At 36.6% G+C, this 22,456-nt stretch overlaps 1 protein-coding gene across 2 annotated transcripts in view; it reads left to right on the forward strand.

Moving 5' to 3' along the window:
- The window catches only part of C3H8orf34 (chromosome 3 C8orf34 homolog), a 75,913-nt gene that overhangs the window by 7,975 nt on the left and 45,482 nt on the right, over window positions 1-22,456 (forward strand). For both annotated transcript variants that reach the window (XM_087961823.1, XM_026689288.2), the window contains exons 2-7: window positions 5,494-5,641; window positions 6,747-6,878; window positions 10,502-10,630; window positions 14,869-14,897; window positions 16,430-16,599; window positions 19,198-19,364. In XM_087961823.1, coding sequence (XP_087817949.1) covers window positions 5,494-5,641; window positions 6,747-6,878; window positions 10,502-10,630; window positions 14,869-14,897; window positions 16,430-16,599; window positions 19,198-19,364 — 775 coding nt within the window. The remainder of the gene's footprint in view (window positions 1-5,493; window positions 5,642-6,746; window positions 6,879-10,501; window positions 10,631-14,868; window positions 14,898-16,429; window positions 16,600-19,197; window positions 19,365-22,456) is intronic.

The following is a 22,456-nucleotide window of genomic DNA, read 5'->3' on the forward strand; positions in this document are numbered from 1 at the left end:
TCTACTATCCAATCATTGATTTATTACTAATATAGTCCTGGAACAATCAGAACAATGCTTATTAGGGAACATCACCAGATGGAGTACGCAGATATTAAATTAATTTAATAATGGTACAAGGGTGTGGAAGAATTCAGTGATACTTGTGAAAATACTGCCAGCTAAAAACTTTTTATAATATACTTTTCTTTTAATCTCATTTGTTCTCCTGTTGATCATTTTTAAATATCTTAAATTTACTCATTTAATCTCATCTTGGCTCTCTACCTGTTGATAGGACCTACATCAGCATTCGCAATATATCTGTAAATTGCATGCCCTCACAATGAACTTGCCATAAGACTATAACATTATTTTGGATTATAGGAGTATATGGTGGAATTATGTCAATCAATACTAACTGAATAGTGGGATATAGGCAAGAAAAGTTTGCAAATAAATGTAGACCAGAAGTTAGGAACTCGGTTACCCAAAATGTTTTAGTTTTTAATTCTCACTAGTCTTCTTTACCATGACTTAGTACAAAGAATTGTGGGATTTGTAATGTAGCTGTGCTGGCATAGTGGTTAGAAGGCAGTATTGCAGGCTACTTCTGCCCACAGACTTGACTTCAATCTTGACTGGCTCAAGGTTGACTCAGCTTTCCATCCTTCTGAAGTTGGTAAAATGAGGACCCAGATTGTTGGGAACCATATCCTGACTTTGTAAACCATTTAGACATAACTAAAACACTATGAAGTGGTATATAAGTCTTGTGCTACTAAAGAAATCTAGATGCTACCAAGTTATTTATCAAGAGTGATCAGTTTTCTAATTCAGTGTGAAATAGCTCCCTGTATTTTTATCTCAACACTGAAATGACCAGTTCACATATAAATAATGAAATGTTATGATATAAACTATACACATAATGTATATAAAAGTTTAGGCATCACTGTTGACATTAAATGTTGCAGTGATACATTAGAACATTTAGTTTGACCAGGAATGTTTAAACTTTTTCATCCAAGTGTAGTTTTACATTTAGGAGTAGAAGATATGAAGTGTCTCTTTTTGTCCCTATCTATTATTTGCTGAATTGTTAAAGGGTCTGTTTCATTTTTTATTTTTTTTAGGAAAATGGAACTGAAGGACATGCTTAATGGGAAGACTGCAGTTTTTTCCTGAACTGATAATGGTTTTCTTATTGTAGAATTAATGAGGTTTTATTTCTATGTGAAATTCAATTCTGAACCATTTGCATTTTAATTTTTCTTTCATTTAGCACTTTGAAAGCATCAGAAATATTTTTTAGAGCAAAACTCTGTGCCTGCAGGATGCTGAGGTAATGGCTTTTAGAAACACATTGAAGCCAGAATCTTCACATTTCTTCTTCAGTCTAAAAATAGCATTTTGGATGGTCAGAAAAAAGCTGAAACCAATGTACCCGAGGCTGATAGTAGAAATATTTCTGGGATGTTTTAGAGGCTAAGAGAGAAAGAAACTTCTTAACATGTTTTACATTGATTTATTAGAGATATGAAACTTTCTGAAATGCTTTGAATACCTGGCTGCTCTCCTAAGCAATCACAAAATACAAAGACCTCCAAATAGAAATAGAGTGACTGTGACAAAAGAAAGCAAAGGTGGTACCAACAATAATAGATGCCTTAGGTGAACTCCCCAAACAATTAAATCACCGCTTGAAAACTATCAGCATTGACAAAATTATCATCCGTCAATTGCAAAAGCAGCTTTTCTTGGAATAGCTTATATCCTGCGACAATACATTTAACACCATTGAAGAATAGCATCTGCCTGTCCCAGGTCTTTGGGAAGAACTCAATAGGTAATCAGAAATGCCAAATATTGTTCAAACATTTGGCTGTCTGTATGACAAGCCAGTAATTATTTATATAAATTGTTTGGCCATCCAACATGAGTGTACTTCATGGACAGCCTGTCTGGCATATTGGGTTTACAACAGGATGTCAAGCTAAAGGCCCTTGGGCCAGATGCGGCCGTGGAGGTGCTTAGTTCTGGCCCGCAGGGCTGCCCTGGAAACAGCGAAGGACTGACCTGCATTGCCTCTGCCAGCGCGACCCTCCTGAGCTCCATTTTTGCTGGCAGAGGTTTGCAGGAGGCCATCCCAGCCAAAAACTGAGATCGGGAGCCCATTTTTGCTGGGAGAGTGTTAGGGCTACCACAGGCGCCCTGATATGAGTGATGTCAAGCTAGCCATGCTCCCCTGGCTACGCCCACCCCAGCCCCCTGAGATCAAACACAATCCTGATGCGCCCTTCAATGAAATTGAGTTTGACATCCCTGGTTTACAAGGTCAGATATGAAACACTTCAGGCTAGCAAAACTTTCTGTAGTAATAGACATTTGTTTTCACTGCACAATTTCAGAAGTTGGATGTTTAGACATTTGTTTCAAGATCCTGCTGAAAGGAAGTTACCTGTCAATTTAATTATGGGGGAAATATAATATTAGGAGAAAGGGAAATGAAAGAATAGTTGTATGTCTGAAACAGTTGAATCACTTTTTCTTTTCAATTAATTGGATGAATAGCGCAGATGAAATACCATGTTTCTAGGCTGGGTGTTCACTTCTAGGAAGTACTGCAAGTGTTACAATGGTATGCATATTATAACTGCCCTGGATATTGCTTGTATATTCATCTCAGTTCATCCAACACTATTATCCTATTCTTTTCCCTATCTTATCAATCCATTCCTTTCTCTTTTCTTGTTGCTTATACATTGTCATTCAAAGCTGATGGTTAGATTCTGTATACATTGCAGGTGTGATGACCCGGGTCGTGGCACAAAGGCAACACAGTCACATAAGTAAGAAAAGTCCCTTTAATACTTCCAACTTTGCCCCCAATGTCCAGTTACCTTCGGCTGGAGAAATTTTTTTCCCAAGAACAGTCTTAAGTGGAAGAAATTCAGTCCGAAAACCAAGCATATATATAAACTGTAAATAAAAATGCACACAAACCATGCTGCAGCAATTAACTGGACAAGGCAGGATAAGGAATTGTAAACTTCAAAGGCCAACAAAAAACACACAGTTGGGAAGATGCCAGGAACCCAGATAAGCCTTGACAATAAAAGATAACTCACGATTTGCTTCCAACAAGTTGCTGTGTGCAAACTCCCTTTTTAAACACTGTGTTCCCAGCTGCAGCTAATGAAGGGCCATTTCCTCCCCCATAAGCCACGCAACTCACGTTGCTCCCTTCTCCATTCCTCCCTGCATGCCCTAGGATGAAGACGGGGTGGGCCTGGATCTTCCTCTGAATTCCTTCTCCCTTGCTCTATCTCTCCCCTGGTCTTTGCCCTTCCCCAGTTTCTTCCACAGCCAACGGGAGCCACACTCCCACTCCCTGTAAGCTGCTCAGCCTCCCCTTCAGAATCAGATTCCGACAGGGGCATGACAGCAGTGTTCTCTTGGGGCTTTCTGGTAGGCAGAACTCCATCCTTTAAAAATATACTGTAATTTTCTTAAGCCAAGAGAAGAAAGATGGATGCTGTTCCTCCTGTTTTCATAAAGGACAGAAAGGCAGGTAGAAGAAAGTAATAATCATAATACAACATTATGCTTTTTGGATATGCAGTGTTTGCCCAGTGTAGAGAAGGAAAATTAGTGGGCGGGTGTTCTGTCTCACCTTTCTTCTTTCCAAAAGATGAAAGAGTACAAACTCACACAAACACAGGCAGGCAAGCTGGCTCGGACTTCACAGAGTTAATTCTTTGGAACTGATAATGTCCTTGGCATTCCAACACACTCTACCTGCCAAGTCCGAACTGATAACAAGTAAAAAGCTACTTCCAGAAAATTACAAGGCAGACCATAAAATCATTCACAAAGAAAACCTGAAGCAAGATTAAACTTTGTCCCGTACAAAGTTCCAGCCGACAACACACCCACTTTTATCCCCTGTGGGGTGTGGCTCAATGACTCAGCTCACTCTCTGACCCTCCCATGCCTCCTACGTGGCTGCTCACGTTTCTTCCTACGACGCTGCTTAGGATCAAGCCAACATTCTTCCTCTTGACTCCCTGTCAGGGGCTGCTCCGATATGCCTTCCTCCTGATTAATCTCAGGCTGTTCCTCTCGGTTGTCTGATGAAACCTGAGACATTATTAGGGAGGAAGGCATTGCCAGAGAGGAAGGTCCTGGGGAGGAAGGCATTCCCAGTTCCTCCTCCTCATCTTCCGAGTCCTCTTCCTCTAACAGCACAGGTTCGGGAATCAGAGCCACAACAGGCGGGTGTATGCATAAACATGTGCACCCATATGCTCACTTCCATAGATATCTGAACATTTGAACAAATCAGCAACTACTGCAATGTTCTTCTTCCAAGAATGAAAAAAAACATTAGGGTACCATGTGTTCACTAAGAATAATTGTGTAGGCATGGCTTCATTTTATTACTTGTGAAATTATAAAAACCATAAATAAATCAGAGCAAACTATCATTTTTAAAAAGAAGAAAGGTAATATTTTAAATTAAATGTACTCGACACAAGATTCTATATGTAGAAAACATTATAACTAGCTGAACTAAGTCAGTTTGAGGGATTTGATAGTTATGAGCTGGACCTTCTTGATTATTTACAGGTTGTTGATGTTGAAAGATAAAGGGAAAAGATTACTAAAGAGAACAATAAAACACTTTAATTGAGAAACACATTTGCAAAAATCCTTTCAAAGCATTAGGTTTTTTTTAAAAAAAGCATATAGATAGTGGTTTCAACTAGGTGAAATCCAGTGAACAAAATGTTGCAATAAAGGAGAAGGTTACATAATTATCTGGAATAATTAACTTTTATGCAAAGAACTAAGTCCTTTCTATCCTGGGAGCTGAAGTTGTCAGGTACCTATTAAATAATAAATGATTTATTTGAAGATTTTGTAGAGTGATTTTGAAAAATATACAAATGAAGAAAAGTATATGATTTTAATAAAAATAATGTATACATAAACCAAGCAAGTTGAATTATTAAATGGTTATTGAATGGTTACTGGATTTACACCAAGTGCTTGGATGTAGTGTTGAATGTTTGATTCTAATCAAAGTGGGCTTTAAACCAGGGTTTATGACTTCCTGCTCTGTGAAACTTATACAACAAACCATATTTAAACAAAGAATGTACTAAATCTAGCTAGCCTTTTCTGCCAATTAAATAACTTCTGGACTTTTCATATGGTTAAAGGAGAAGCATTCTTAGGTTTTTTGCTTTTATTTTAAGGTGGAAAATCAATTACGTGGATCAGAATTTTGCACTTCTGATTCAGTTTTTCTTTGGCAGCTTTGTGCTCTTTGAGGTGGTTTCAATAATACATAATTTTGTCATAAACTTTCAGGCATTCAAATATTTAAGCTTTTTTGCACAAAAAAGGGTTTGATTAATGAGAAGATTAATTATATTTCAAACTTCCACTGAAACAAGATGAACTTTAGAGCATGTATTTGACACATCTTCACTTGATATTTTTAAGGAACTGATGACCAAGCTAATAACAGAGACTCCTGATCATCCAATTCCATTTCTCATTGACCATCTTCAATCCAAACAAGGGAGCCAGAGCCACATTCAGAGAACATTGTCTGGATCTGCTGCTCTCTGGGCAGAGAGTGAAGCTTCAGGTATAAAACAAGAATTATTCACTGGGGAATTCTAAGTGAACACAATTTTGTGATCACTGTTGTATCAGAATTGTTATGTTTTTATTAGACCTTATTTATCTGCCTAGAGGTTATATGGCTAGAGATCATATGTTTTGTATATTCAAAGTACTTACATGTTTTCTTAAGTTTTCACGGGTACTTACATGTATGGCATTCAGCTTTGTTCGGGTATTTTCCCACGTCATTGTAGTTGTGCTTTTAAAGTTGTAGCAACGTTTCAGCAGAATCTCATCTGATTCATCTCAGCCTGATGATGGCAGATGAGATTCTGCCGAAACGTTGCTACAACTTTAAAAGCACAACTACAATGACGTGGGAAAATACCCGAACAAAGCTGAATGCCATACATAAAAGTACTTACATCTGTCTACATTTAATTTATTAAATTACCTATCTCAAAGTTTACCTGGGTTTATCAAGTAGTCTTTATTTCAGCCTAATATCTTCATATTAATTCATCAGTTGCAATGAAACCATACAATTTGGATGCTGCTCATTTGGGAATCCAAGTCAGAAGAAGTTGTCACATATTAATAGGTATTCTTAAAGAAATTGTTCTTTGAATAACCCTTCTAACATCCAGGTGTAAATTTCCAATCCATCCTGGCCATCTGATAATGGTGAGACATAGATCAGTATTTCATTCTAACTGTGGATCTTTTTACCCTATGAATAGATATATAAATGCCAAGAGGCTTTTTAATAAAAAAAATTAAAGAAGTAGTGATTTACATGGTTATTTGATTACATGGTTATGTTCAAAAAGAGTCCTTCATGTCTCTTTACTCTTTACTTGAATATATTGTGGATTATGAAAAGGCTATTATGCAAATGTAGTTTTGGACTGCGTAGTTTATTTTTTTTTTCCATGAACATCTGTCAAAGGCATACATAAATGAAAATCAAAAGAGAATCATAATTTTGTGGAATGAAGATATTTGTTCATAGCAATGTTATGATATTAAACAGCTCTATATAATAATTATTATTATTCTAATTTTATTTGTGGAGTTATAATTTCTTTATGTTTGGAAAAATTTAAGCAAATACATTTTTCCATTAGAACATAAGGGAGCCAGAAGAGATTTCAGAAGTTATGATAAACCCTGGAAGACAAATGCAAAGAAGCCTAAAAAATCAAAAAGTGACCTTGCAGTATCCAGCATTTCTCCTCCATCTCCAGAATCTAAATCATGTAAGGAAGTATTAAATATAGTTTGTGATTCCCCCCTCCCAGTTTCTATACTGATATTTTGATTTTCATGTTTCTGTATGGGTGTCTATAAACTTAATTTTAAAATTTATTTAATAAATGTATTCCTGCCCTACCTTGTGATTTTCAGCGGCCTGAATCATGTAGAATAATAAAACAATGCTATTGCTTGTGACAAAGTGCAGTTCAAATATTATTGCCTATCTAATCAATATGCAGACTGCAGGATTCATGTTATACATATTCATTTGGATATGTATCAGATAATGCATTTGGATAGACATACTGTACTTTTTCAAGTATCAAGTGTCCAACTGAGGTCAGCCTCTACTTTCCTTTTAGAGAATATGGATATATTTGTTTGGCCTATGGTTATATTGGAAGTAGAATGTCATTGTAGGTTCTTGAAAACCTTGTGGTTTTGTTAACTCCATTATGTATCAAAGTTATAATCTGATGATTTTCACATCGAAAACCACATAGCATAAGAATTTTTAGAAATAAAAAGACCTAACCGAAGTAGATGCATAGAAAAAAATGTAAAAAGAATAAAGTCATTTGTTACAATAATAAACAAGGAAAGGTCTAAAATTCCTTATTGATATTAATACATTATGCTTCTTATATTACTTGGGAGGCATTGTACCTGATGTGAAAGATAATAATTCAATAATTATAGCAGGAAAATTAACCAACTTCAGTGCTGGCTATAATAAATGCTGAATAATAGGATTCAGGAAAAGTTTAAAAAAATATTAGTAATGAGTTTTCCTAGCCATTCAGTAAAAATACTATAGTGATCATTGAAATCTGAATGAACTGGTGCTGTTGAAGGCATTTTACTTCATGCAGTTGAAACTTGAACTGGAATTAATTTAAAATTGTGAATTAAAGAAAAAGAAAAATCCCGTACTTTGCCAATAAAAGATTTGCAGTCTCATGGTTATTTTTATTTGTGGGAGTAATTTAAAACACCTTAAGTCATGTGAAAGGAGCTTTTATTCCTTCTACTTAAATTTGTGGGTACTGTAGTATGAAAAATGCGAATAGAGTTTCCCTCCCCTATTTACAAATGTAAGTATTTGAGAGATTTAGGAGGAATAAGAAGAAATACTTCTTGAACTGTTGAATATTCTGCTATCAGAGAAAGGAATGTAAATGATTTAACAAATTCATGGAGGATTAGGCTGTCAATCACTATTTTAGTGCCTTTATAATCTCAGGCATCATAATTTAAATACTAGCAGACAGAAAGCAACAGTAGATATGATCTATTGCCATCTTGTCCATATTTATGAGCTTCTCTAGAAAAGCTTGGTTATTATAAGTCACAGGAATACTAGACTTGATGGGCTCGTCTCATCATTCAGGATCTTCTAAAGTTTATATCATTGTCATCCCAATTCCTTGAAGTTAAGCGTTAAAGGGGGAGAAGACCTATCCCATGGATTCATATCTCATGGTCATTGGACTTTTATTTTGCTGAGTTAATGGAAAAGAAGAAGAAAGCCAAAGTAATTTCCAACCAGAGAAGTGGGTTATTATTTTGAAATAAAAAAGAACCTACTATTGTGCCAGTAATCCCACATCATGTAAATCCCATTTCATCATATTTTAATGATGAAAACTCCTATGAACTATTACATACAAAACTACAGTGATGAAATCAGCAACGGAAAAATGTTACATGTACCTAGACAAAATATTAGGGAATAAACCCTAATTTTATTTGTTTGTACGTTTACTTTAAAACATATTTTAAATGTGGGTCTGGAACCCACATTACGTTATCTGATATTAGCACAATTGAGAAAGTCCAGAAATATTTCACAAGAAGAGTTCTCCACTCTCTACTCGTTTGTAGAATACCTTATGCCACCAGACTTGAAATTCTAGAACTAGAAAACCTTGAATTACGCCGTCTTCGGTCTGACTTAAGCATGGTATATAAAATCATACATTGCAATGTCCTACCTGTCAATGAATACTTCAGCTTCAACCATAACAACACAAGAGCACACAATAGATACAAACTCAAAGTTAACCGCACCAAACTTGATTGCAGGAAATACGACTTCACCAATAGAGTGGTCAATGTCTGGAATACTCTACCCGACTCTGTAGTTTCTTCCCCAAACCCCAAAAACTTTAACCTTAGACTGTCTACTATTGACCTCACCCCTTTCCTAAGAGGTCTGTAGGGGGCGTGCATAAGCGCACCAACGTGCCTACCGTCCCTGTCCTATTGTTTCTCTTATTCTTTTATTTTTCTTATATGTACCCATTTCATGTATTCACAACTATGTATACACTTATACTTATTATCTTGTAAACAATTGGCAAATCAAATAAATAAATAAATAAATAAATATTTCTGGATATATATATATTTTACTTAACAATTCCCAAACAAGTCAATGAGGATTGAGCACACTCAGTAATTAGAGAATGGTATTGATTTGGCGGGGGGGACGACCCAATAATGAATTGGGAAAGGGAAGAATGTCATGGAGAATCTTGAAATGACATCTAACTAGCAAGAGCACTGCAATATTTCACTTCAGATTTCACTGATAAAAATAAACATTATGGTTTAAAAATTTGCTTCTTAATATATGTAAACAGGGGTGGGCTTCAAAAATTTTAGCAAGGGGTTCTCTGCCTGGTTGCTGGGTGGGCATGGCTATGGTGGGCGTGGCCTAGTTGGCCTCCTGCACCACGGCCGGGGAGGCGTTTTTACCCTCCCTGGGCTCTGGAGGCTTTCCTTGAGCCTCTGGGAGGGAGAAAATGGCCTCCCTGGGCTCTGAAGGTTCTCTGGAAGCCAGAAACGGGCCCATTTCCGGCCAAGTCCCCCAAACTTTCAGGAGTCCTGTTTTTCACCCTCCCCGAGCCTCCGTGCATACCCTGCACTTACTTGCATCTAAAATGGGCCGTGTGAGGACTCCTGGGAAGGAAGGTGTGGGATGGGCAGGGCCAGCCAGGAGTGGGATTTGGGGGTTCTCCAAACAGCACAGAATCTTAGCTAGGGGCTGTCCCAAATCCCTGTCATCCGCCAGCAGCCCACCCCTGTATGTAAAGCTCTTGTTTCAGTGGTGGGATTCAATTTTTTTTACTACCAGTTCTGTGGGCGTCGCTTGGTGGGCGTGGCAGGGGAAGGATACTGTAAAATCTCCAGTCAGAGGTGGTATTTGCTGGTTCTCTGAACTACTCAAAATTTCCGCTACCGGTTCTTCAGAACTGGTCAGAACCTGCTGAATACCACCTCTGTCTTGTTTCTTAAAAAATGAACTCTCTTGCAGTGTTTTTTCCGCCAGAATACATTGCAGAAGACTTTCTGAAAAGAAGACTTACTTCAATTTTCATTGTAACATAATTGAAAGGTTGAGTTTTAATTATTTAAATTTAGCATGTTTAGAAATGATTGCATGCGCATAAAGATGTGAAAACCAGTTTCTATAGAAACAAAGCTACAAACGTTAGTTTCAGTTTTAAAATATTGACTAAGCAACCTGTAAGTGAGCACTGGGAAGATAGTTTAGCACAGGTGGAAGCCAGATATTTTCCCCAGATGTTTATAATCTGAAATTGTGCTTTATTTTATTTAGTGCCGCGATCAGTAGGGCACCTGAAATGGGATTGGAAGTCAAAGTCAGTGCATCATGATTTCGATGAATTAAATCATATCCTTCAAGAAAGTAAGAAACTTGGCAAAGCTCTTGAAAATCTTTCTCAAAGTAAGTTGATCAACATGTGAGGCATGTACTGAGGGAAGCATATTCCTATGACATAAAGATTAGAAATAACTTTAGTGAAGGCAATACACGTTTGACAAGGGTTTCATTAAAATAATCTTAAAGATAAATTGGTGTATTGTAATAGATTTCTAGTATCTCTGGATGTATTCGTTTTTATATTTGTTGTCCTGTCAGTTTTGTGCATATTTTTAATTGCTAAAATTTGCTATAATGCATTTTATAGTAAACTAAATTTAATTTGATGTTGCAGTTACTAAAGTGTAGTATTATTTTTAATGCAATACTTCATTTTTATTTGTATTATGCATTGAATATGTTTCGTGTTTATAAAATCCATATGGTTTATTCAGGCTGACTGAGCAGTTTTCAGACAGAGATCAAATTGCATGTGCCAATATTATTGCAAGTAATAAGCTTGTTGTCTCATTAAAGAAGTGATGGCAGTATAACATTCTGATTTAATACTACCCATGTTGGAACTCAACATTGAAAAGGCAACTAAATCCTAATACTTCTTTGAACTTCTCCAGAGCACTATGCCAGCATAATGTTACAAGAATTTTTGCAATAAGGAATTAAAATAATACCATTTTTCAAATATCTTCAACTTTTCATATTAAGTTATTGCTTTACAGTAGCAATTATGTCTTCCATATGTTTTGATTGCCACAAGTGTAGTGTTAATACTTTTTCATATGAATGTGTACCAAGAGAGCCATATTCCATAATGATATATAGAGCCATAGGTTTATAGTAATTAGCTTCACCAATGCAGTTCTTTTCCATATCCATATATTTGCCCACCAAAATAGGGGGCATATTCTATATAGCTTATTTTGTCTTTGCTAGAATCTCATGTGAGCCTTTACAGGGATTCCTTTTTCATTTACTATAGGCATACATGTTATAAATAAATCAATAGCTCTGCTATTTTTCATTCAGGGGTGCTTTGAGTATTGATACAAGGCAAGGGAAGAAGCACACTGGAACCACAGAGAAATTGGTACATTGTTACAATTGAGCTAACATGATTATTCACACTCTCGTCCTTGTGCAAAATGCTGGCATATTTTTTAAATGCTTGAAGAAGACTTAAAACTTTATTTATCATCAGGCATGAAAGAAACATGAAGTTCCAATTAAATTGATTCATTGCTACTCATGCCTGTGCATAGGAATCTGCTGAACTAGCAGCACTATTTTGGCTCTAGATAAGGGTCTGTGGGATTCAAGAAGGTTGGACCATTGTGGTCCATTTGTGGCTATGTAAAGATTCTGAGATGATTCTTCTTTTGACTCCTCCCAGATTCTGCCATTCCTCCCACATTTCTGTTACAGATATCCTATATACCAGGGATGTCAAACTCAAGGCCGCGGGCTAAATCTGGCCAACGGGCTGCTTAGATCCAGCCCGAGGGGCCACCCTGGAAACAGCGAAGGACCAGCCCACTGTGCCACTGCCAGCCCTCCTGGGCTCCGTTTTCACTGGCAGAGAGCTGCAGAACATTGAACTGGCCCCCTGGCCACACCCATTTGGCCCCCTGAGGTCAAACACAACCATGATGTGGCCTTCAATGAAATCGAGTTTAACAGCCCTGTTCTATACAGTTGCACCCAAATAAATTATATAAGAATATAATGCTGTTGATTTTTTTTTTTTTTTTTTTTGCTGAATTACAGATTTTTGGATACAGACAAAATCAATCTTAAAATGAATGTATCAGAAGTACGGTAATATTACAGTCAAATACTGATGATCCATTTTATTTTCATAGACTGTAATCAGTTTGAAAGAGAAAAGACAAAAATGATCCTAACTGCACTGTTAAACCAGAATGTTTAATTCAACAGATTTAGGAACACCCAGTCTTTAATAAGGCCATCTGCTGGCATTTCAGAAAAGTACATCAAGATCAGCCTTTTGTTCTCAATAAAAGGGATACCATCTGAGGAACATGCATTTTGAAATATCATGGCAGAAGGGAATATAATAAGCCCCTTATATCTTTTCTGCTATTGTGATAAAAATCACCGGAATTACATTAAACTCACCTGCATTTAGATGAAAGTAAGCCCCTTGGTAATGAACCACAAATGGCTTCCAGAAGTAAAGCTTCTTTCATTTTAAGAGACACATTATGTGAATCTTGTAAATAAAGTTGAAGAAGCATAAACATAGAAATTAATTGTTAGTAGGAAAATGTTCCTAATGTATATAAATACAGTTATTAAAGCAGGGAGTGTACATTAATAAGTTTTTAAAGATAGACACTATTGTTAAGTGTTCTTTATAGAACTCTGTAGTGCTTATGGTCTCTTCTTCCTTTTTCCCTCTAGAAAAATATGCTGTAATATATTTCAGAGAAGTGCCTTCTGAATAGCCGTTCTATTGTACATCAGGGGATAATATACTGATACAGAGAGCTTAATTGATTGTGCACTTTATTTCCTTACTGTATTAAAGCTATCTTATCAGTTATTTGAACTGTGGCTCGTGGAAATCCCACTCTGAACTCATATTTTCAAAATAAATATTTAATTTAAATAATTAAATGAACATTTATTTTAAATAAAGACAAACTAAATACAGTTATAAGGGTCTATGTTTCGTAGTTTCTAATACATACACCCAATGTATTTGTTCAATGATTTAGAATAAGGATAGGGTACGTTAATAACAAGCAGATTGATTTGGTGGGTATCCCTGAAAGAGGAACCAGCAGAAGCAAACTAGCATGTCTTTGGTAGCTAGAACCTAAAACTGATCTATGAAACCAAAGTGCTTGATCCTAGAAATCAGTGTAAGAACACTGTGTAACCCAAATAAATGGTGACTTTATAATTGAGAAATAAGGAATAATGGATATCCTTAAAGGATAAATAACAAAGATTTAAAGCTTGGGGGGAAATCATATGTAGAAATGACCAAAAATAGGTTACTGTGGTGTGTTTACTCAGCTTTCTGAACAAATAAAGTCTTAAAAGTTTATTCTACTTTCTACTCCTTGCAAGTGCCCACACTGGAGGCAGAGATTGAAGAATTAGAAATGTATTCTCATTGCTAAATTAATCCCTCCAGGATTAAAAATTGATTAACAACTGGAAGCAAAGTGTTTTTGTTCAATGTATGTACTTGGTAAATGTATTTACTTTTTCATATTGAATTGGACATAAAACACTAATCCCCAGTAACAGAACTACAGAAGGCACTCTTGATAAAAATGGTAAATGGTTTTGGGCAGCGGATGTGTCTATTAAGTCACCTTGCATATGAAGAATCTCTCTGAATAATTAAAGTATCCCTCTCTTATTTGAGCCTTGCATGAAGCATCATAAATTGTTCCTGGCAGTATTTCTTTCCAGATAAAGGCACTTTGCTTAACCTTTTTCTAAGAATTGCAAATCACCTCCTTTGAACAATCTGAAATCCTATTGTCTAGGGGGGGGGGGGGGGGGGGGGGGGGGGGGGGGGGGGGGGGGGGGGGGGGGGGGGGGGGGGGGGGGGGGGGGGGGGGGGGGGGGGGGGGGGGGGGGGGGGGGGGGGGGGGGGGGGGGGTTGGGGGGGGGGGGGGGGGGGGGGGGGGGGGGGGGGGGGGGGGGGGGGGGGGGGGGGGGGGGGGGGGGGGGGGGGGGGGGGGGGGGGGGGGGGGGGGGGGGGGGGGGGGGGGGGGGGGGGGGGGGGGGGGGGGGGGGGGGGGGGGGGGGGGGGGGGGGGGGGGGGGGGGGGGGGGGGGGGGGGGGGGGGGGGGGGGGGGGGGGGGGGCCCACTCATTTAAAAAAAAGAAAAGAAATAGGATGGTAGAAAATCCTTTGGAATGATAGAAGGGAGACATGAAGCAGCAGAACTAAATTGCTTTCTAATAAATCAGTATGTTATAACTAGTTATGCTTATGATGGCAGCCATCTCATAAATAGATAAACCACCCATTGGCAACCACTTTGTGAGAGCATCAATTATATGTGTTAATAATTCTAAATATTGCAATGAACTCAAAATGTTAGGTATTCCCACAAGTAGATAGAGGCTGTGGGAATAATGTGAGAGTAATCAGGCATTATATGCCAGCATATTTTCTCAGACAGTTTAAAGCCATAATTTGATAGAATTCTATTGTTACATTTCAACCAGGCCTTGACTAGACATTAAATTACAAGCAATTATACGTTATTTATTTATTTAACTTTATAATTAAGTATAATCTTGTTCTATTTATAGGTATTGCAATTTCTGATGAACTCAATAAGGTAAGAATTACGTTTAGCAAATTACATCAAACTAATAAATCTCACAACAAAATAAGCACATAAAAATAATTTGAGAAGTTTGCGACTACATTGGCAATATTCTTACCAGAATTTAATTTAGGTAGATTACATTCTCAATTCAAAATACTGTATATTTCAACTCATACTATTTCATTCATTTCATGATAGCATTACAAATTTGGGAAGAGAAGAGTCATCTGCATAATTTTCTGAAAGTTGAAGGCCCATCACATCTAGAAGACATTGGAGAAGTCTGTTGAAATTCAAAGTGCTATTCTAAAATTTGCTGTCAGCAACATGTAACAATGATCATTCAGCTAATGGTTGTGAAAAGCAATATGACAGGTTCAGTATAGATTGTACAAGATAGTATATATAAAATACATTTAAAATGCTATGTGACAGATCATCTTTAGTAAAATAATTGTGTCAGGTCATCCAGAGAACACCTGCTCAAGGTCCTGCCTCCTTGGTAAGTGGGACCTGGACCAGTAGACAGGCACCACACTTGGGAGCAGCATACTGGCCCTCTTATTACTGACATTTTGCAGGGCCATAAAAACAATTTTTATTCAGTCTGACTTCCAAAGTTTAATAGTAATTGGATTTCCACTGTTTCTTATTTTATATCCCTTTATGATTTGGATAAGCTATTGTACTTTATGTTCATATGCTTTTATGATGCTTTATTGTATGCTATGTTTTTCTGTACCAACCAGAATCTAGTGATACATACATTAGTGGTGGGTAGTATAGTATTTGGGTCCACACCAGACAAACCCAGCATGGGTATTCTTATTCTACCTTGCTCATTAAAGAAATGGTGCACAATAGTGGTGTTCAGACTCAGAAAAATAAGTACAAATACAGGCACATCTTTAGTAAGGAGCAGCTAGTATCTAGAAGGAAAGTACACTCTTACTTGCTTTGTTTCCAAATACAGTACAACACTGCAGAAGAAGGAAGGAAAAAGGAAAGCAAAATAGAAAGAAAATCGGGCAATCTCTGTTTGATTTTCTAAGGGAAATGTACAAGTCCCAATGTAAAGCACAATCTTGGAGCTTTAGGGATAGATGTTTCTTTGAGCTAGTCTAGAAATGCAGTTTTAACATGTTGTAAGCCTATAATGCTGGTAAAGTTGCCAAGAAAGAAAAGAAGATGATTAGCAACAAAGTGGGTGAGCTCAATTACAATGGGCAACCTGTTGAAAAACCTAAAGGGTCAGGTTGGCATAGATCTACTTAGAGTAAATCTATTTATGTGATTGCTGAGAATTAACACCAACTTAATGGCACATAATGACAGAGTAATTTTAGCTATCTAGAAATGCTGTTAACTTTTCTTTAAGTTGAGTGTTATATTGCAGTCTTACCTGCTCCAGTATCTTCCAGATTCCTTTATGAATATTGTATCTTTCTATGAAATACAGTTGTGTTTTGAATTGCTTGCACTTATTACGTTTATCCATATTGTTGCCAATAAGTAGCAATAAATCATTTTCTCCCTAATAGGAAACGGCAGCATTTAATACTTCACTTGTTCGGCCTCGGGTAGTTGGAGAGTGGATAGGACGTGAAGAAAATGATGCAGATCCACTGGCTGATGAAATGTTGCAGCCTCCAGTACCAAGAAGCAAAATGGAACAGTGGGACAGTGAAGATAGTAGCAGTCCTGGAGGAAGGTACATTTTCCAACTATGGTGAATAATGGGAGATAGCTGTCTCCCATGTCATACCCATTTACAACCATTTAATTTTATTTGATTGTTAAAAGAAGCTTTCCTACTTTGTCTAAGACAGAGATACAGAACGGGGAACATAGCAGACATTTGCACGGATCTTTTATTCATTTCTTGAGTATATTCTCAGATATCTTTATAAGAACATATGCAGATAGTAGAAAAATAAGACTTCATTAAAGTAAAAAATTAACATGTTGTCTACTACACCATATCTGGAGTACTCACGCTTCTCATAGGCTGCTTGTTGCTTTCAGGTCTCCACTGTTCAGCTTTAGGTACCTTTAGGTACCTATTTCTTTGCCAATAGGATTAACGCTGATAAGCTAAATGGTGGGAAAGAAATTGCCCTTTCTTATGATGATAATTTATCAGTCTTGATAAGAATGATGGGGGGAATAGATGTAGAAATAAACATTTATCAAGTGGTACTCATCAGAATTACTATTATTTGATCCTATCTTAATCATCAGGAGAAAAAGAAAGAAAACGTTTGGTCCTCTTCACACTAGCAAATAAGGTCTTGAAAGCCAGGATCATGTGCCTGATCTTGATAAGTTCCATTTGCAAAGATTCCTCTCTCTCTGCTAGGATGAAAAGCACCCTCCCATTTATAGCTTAGCTGGATATCCATTTGTACCAGAGGTGGTATTCAGCAGGTTCTGACCAGTTCTGGACAACCGATAGCAGAAATTTTGAGAAGTTCGGAGAACTGGCAAATACCACCTCTGACTGGCCCCACCCCCATCTATACTCTGCCTCCCAACTCCCAGCTGATCGGCTGGGTCTTCTTTTGTTGCCCTGCACAGGAGAACGGAGCTGGAAAGCAGGTTAGAGGGGTGGAGTGGGAATGGAGATTTTGCAGTATCCTTCCCCTGAAGTGGGGTAGGAATGGAGATTTTATAGTATCCTTCCCCTGCCATGCCCACCAAGCCACACCCACCAAGCCAAGCCACGCCCACAGAACCGGTAGTAAAAAAATTTGGATCCCACCACTAATTTGTACATTAATATGCATTTGTATGTACTATAAAACACTATTACACTATATGTTGCATTCGAAGATAACTATGTGCAAATCCAATAGACCAAACCTAGGGGAATGAGCTATGTTTCAAAATAGGCATGAAAAAAATTAAAGGGCCAGGGAATCACAAAGCAGGTGCCTAGTCAAGGCATGGGCTGACCAAGAATGAGAATGAAAAGAGATATTATGTTTTAGACTTTGTCCATCAATAATAGGGAAACGTTTTTTGCTCTAATTAGAATTCAACATTTAAAATATTTTAAAATAAAATAGAAAATAAACTTTAAAGGTGTCTAGAATTTAATTATAGGTTTTATCTTTGAGTTAGGCTGTCTATTCAGATATTTACTGCATCGGTCATCTAGTTACAAAAAGATATTATTGATTAAATACTTCCAATCTAATTCTTTGAAGTGTTACTGTATTAAATGATCTAATGATACATGTGGTTATATGAAGAGAGCTAGTAACAATAGTTACTACTTGAAAACAATTGAGAATATATCAAACCATAGGACTTTAAAAATAACATGGATATATATTATTTTAATTCAAGGCATTTAAATATTGTATATACAGGGTATACCAAAACACTGTCGCCATAGATAATTATTATATAATTTACATTAAATATTCATATTGCTTGCCTTTTTCTTCTAAACACCTTCTTAGTCATTTGAACATTCCTAAGTACAGTAATATTGTTTCAAAAAAAGTATTAATTAATAAAACATATTGTGATTAGCTTAAGGGGCCTAAGTATTGATATACCCTGTATACTTGCAGTCTTTTCTTTCTCATTTTCTTGTTTTGTTTCTTGGGAAATTTCTTTGTTAGACTTATGCCTGCAAATTATGTCAACTGCTGTGATCAAACTTCATAATATAGGGTTTCAGAACGGATAAGTGGTAAAGGCAATTTTAGTCCTTCTAGTTAGATTTGCTCTGTTTATCCAGAGGTCCTAGGATATAAATCTTTACTTAGCTGAATTCTACACAATTGGGGAAATTGGCTTCGCATGCTTCTGTTTCATGTGAATATATTTTACTATATTTAGCTGAACACAATTACTATTTTAGTATCCACCTTGTAAGTAAATAATGGTAGGCCAAAGGATGGGTTCAACATTTTGTCTGCCATGATGATTGGATTGGGATCCCTGATGAAGACATCTTCCTACTCCCTAAAAAGCTATCGGAGTTGACATTATCTTTCTTTTGAATTGAGCTTGTGTTTCCAGTGATAGGCTTCTTTTGTATGATGGCAACTGTATACATAACAAAGTTACAGGTACAATGAAGTATATGCCATATGTGTGTTATCTTATATGGTTCAGGATGACTTGTTTTACTCTAATTATTATTATATCTTTACCCTGTAAATTGCTTTAATGTCCCATGAAATCCAAAGGACTTAATTATGGATGGTTGACTTATTTAATCTATCAAATATGTAGGTTCTCTTGGTCAAACAATTGCTATTAATAAGACTAATAGATTAACTATTATTTCTAGTTTAAAGATGAAACCGAAGACTAAAGGACTGAAACATCAACAGCAGCAACATAAAAAATTGCTGGCTGCGATGCTTTCACAAGATTCATTTGATTCTCTACCCAGCACAACTCCTTCAGTAACAGAAGAAGATATCGACAATGAAGATGATGCCATGGAACTGCTGGGTAATTACAAAACTTAATTTATCTAATGTGTCCTCAACTGATTATAGGATTAGTTCTTAGGCTTATATATTGTCCTCCAGTGCTTTGTAAATACTCTCTCTGAGTTGTTTATAAAGTCAGCATATTGCCCCAACAATCTGAGTCCTCATTTGACCAACTTCAGAAGGATGGAAAGCTGAATCAACTTTGAGCTGGTCAAGATCAAATTCCTGGTGTGTGGGCAAGGTAGCCCTCAATATTGCATTCTAACCACTGTGCCACCATGGCTCTTATCCTTATGAGACTCAATTTGGAATCTGAACTCAGGTTCCCAAGAGTCTGCTTAGGTATTATAAGCTTAGTTTAAAAGGTCTAGAGAGATATAAAATGTTGCAGTCAATGGGCTTTTTAAAAAGTACCTCATTTTTCAGACTATAAGACACTCCATACTATAAGACACACTTTAGAGGAAGAAAACAAGAAAAAAACTGCCTCTGCCTCCCAGCAATAATTCAAGGACTACCTGGATTTGTAATTGTTTTTGAAGTAATTGTATTTAAGAAAATTAATGTGAAAATAAAGATAAGCAAGGAGAAAAAAGTAGTGGTGATGGAGGATTTGAATCAGTAGAACTGATAGTGATGTAAGATTTTAATTATCCCAACATCTGTTGCAAGACAAACTCTGTCTAGCATAATTTTTCCAAAAATTAATAATTTATTTGTTAACATATTTCTCTTTGGAGAGGATAAAGTAAAGACACAACATGATTAGTCATTCTTCATGCAAACTGATAAGGAATATTTAGTTGAGGGAGAGAGGAAAATGAATATAAAAGCCTAATATTATTACTTAAGGCAAACTCCTATTTTAGCTCAGTCTTCTATGAAAAGTGGGATATTTATTCTACCAAGAAATTATTAAGGAGCAAGAATAAATCTGGAAATTGATGGTTACATACTATAATCAGGGAATATCCACTTACTTTGAATAAATTTACATCTCCAGAGTCAGATGAATTACATTTAAGATAATGAAGAAATTTAGAAATGGTCTAATTGAATCTTTATATGTTATATATTTAAAGGTCTACATAAAGTGTTGTGTCAGATAATAAGAGGACAATAATGTTCTTTTCATCAAGAAAGGAACAAAGGAGGATCTAAGGAAATGCAAACTGGTCAGTCTGTTATTAATATTTGTGAAGATTATAAACTGATCTTAAAACTATGTATTTTTAAGGATTATTAAAACAATATGATGATTACTATAAGTCAGCAAGAATTTGTTAAGAAACATTTTAACCAGTTTAATCTTATTTTTTGAATAGGCAGTTTCCTTATTTCAGAAGTACATGTAGTATATTTTTACTTAAAATATTTGATTAAGCAGTATATAGCTTTCTGATTAGAAAATCAATTAATTGTGGTTTGGATAGAAGGACATAAATCACTTGCTTGAAAGTTGTGCTCAAAAATGTTATTGGTAGTGTTGGAAGAAAAATCCTTCTGGGTTCACTGGGGAAAAAGTGGGGAAAAAGACACTGGAAACATGGAGGCTGTTTGGAAGGTTTAATGGTGGACAGGACCACATGGCCTGGAGCTCTAGGGTGAAAAGGAAGGATGATCACATACTTCAAGGTGGAGGAAATCAAGAAAGGGCTGAGGTGCTGAGAATGCCTGGGTTTTATAGCCTTTGTTGGGATTTGAATTGGAGCTTGTATTCTGATTGGTTGTCAGACTCCCATGGGGCCATGCAGAGGGAAGTCTGTAGGCTGTCCTGAGTTCCAGGCTTGGTTGAGCCTTGCTGGATGATGATGCACTGAAAAGGGCTTTTGGCAATTGCTGTAGCTTTACCTGGAGATCTTTGTTATGTAAAGTATTCTGGCCCCAGGCCTTAATGGCCCACCCATTAACAAAGGTGGGGGTGAGTTTCTGCTTCTGAGGTGAGTTTCCACTCTTTTTAGAGCAAATATTCTGCCTTTTTAATATTTCCCAGGATATTTCATTTTTTCTAGGAGAGAGGTGGATGCTAACTTCCTACAGTAGTTTCTCATCAGTAGCATAGAATATTAAGTGAAGTATCTCAAAGGTTCCTCTACTCATCAACATTTTTTAGTATAACTTGCCCGAAGAGGTGGAGGGAATGCTTCTCAAATCTGCAGATGATATAAGATTAGATGGGATAACTAATATCTTACATGATAGAAGTACATTTCAAAACAATCTTGATAATACAAGCAGTTAAATATGGAAATGTGACTCAAGTGTAATGTAAATATAAAAAAGCAAACACAGTTATAGACAACATTATCCAATCTATTATTTCCAAGTCACGAGAAGTACTTTTTCCACTTTATTCTGGGTTTGGCATTATACTTTAAGAAGGATCCAGAGACAACATGGCAAATTTTCAAAAAATTTCAAAGAAAATTTTCAAAGAATATATAGGGGGCATGCATAAGCGCACCAACGTGCCTACCGTCCCTGTCCTATTGTTTCTCTTATTCTTCTTTTATTTTTCTTATATGTACCCATTTCATGTATTCACAACTATGTATACACTTATACTTATTATCTTGTAAACAATTGGCAAATCAAATAAATAAATAAATAAATAAATAAATAAATAGCAGTGGTCAGAGAACTAAATACTGTGATAAGAGGTTGAAGGAGTTAGAAAGAGAAGAAAAGGTTGAAAGGCAGATAGTCTTCAGGATATGAACTAATGTTACTTAAAAGGTCAACGCTTGTTCTCAGTTATTCCAGTATGCAAGACACAGAATAATGGACTCATATTACAGGAAGGCAAATTCTGATAGAATTATGGGGGAGAAAAGCTTCCCACAGATAGTTGAACGTACATCCAACTCTTTTCTTCCATCTTCTGATTGCCTGGATTTCTGCAGCCCAACTTTAGTTGGAGACAGAGTTGTTACAAAATAGCTATTTTATGTGGTTTATCAAAGTGCATATTTTAAAATAAGGGAAAAAGTAATTCATATAGGAAATACTCCTACAGTTAGCACTTCCTACATTAAGTTATTTATTAAAGTGCATATTTTAATATTATTCTTGGGAAAAAAAGTCCCTATGAAGTAACAGTATGTTACA

This window comes from Notechis scutatus, chromosome 3 (assembly GCF_049901735.1).
Source record: "Notechis scutatus isolate UNSWTSFEM ecotype Mainland chromosome 3, rNotScu1.2, whole genome shotgun sequence".
In the NCBI taxonomy this organism is placed as follows: domain Eukaryota; kingdom Metazoa; phylum Chordata; class Lepidosauria; order Squamata; family Elapidae; genus Notechis; species Notechis scutatus.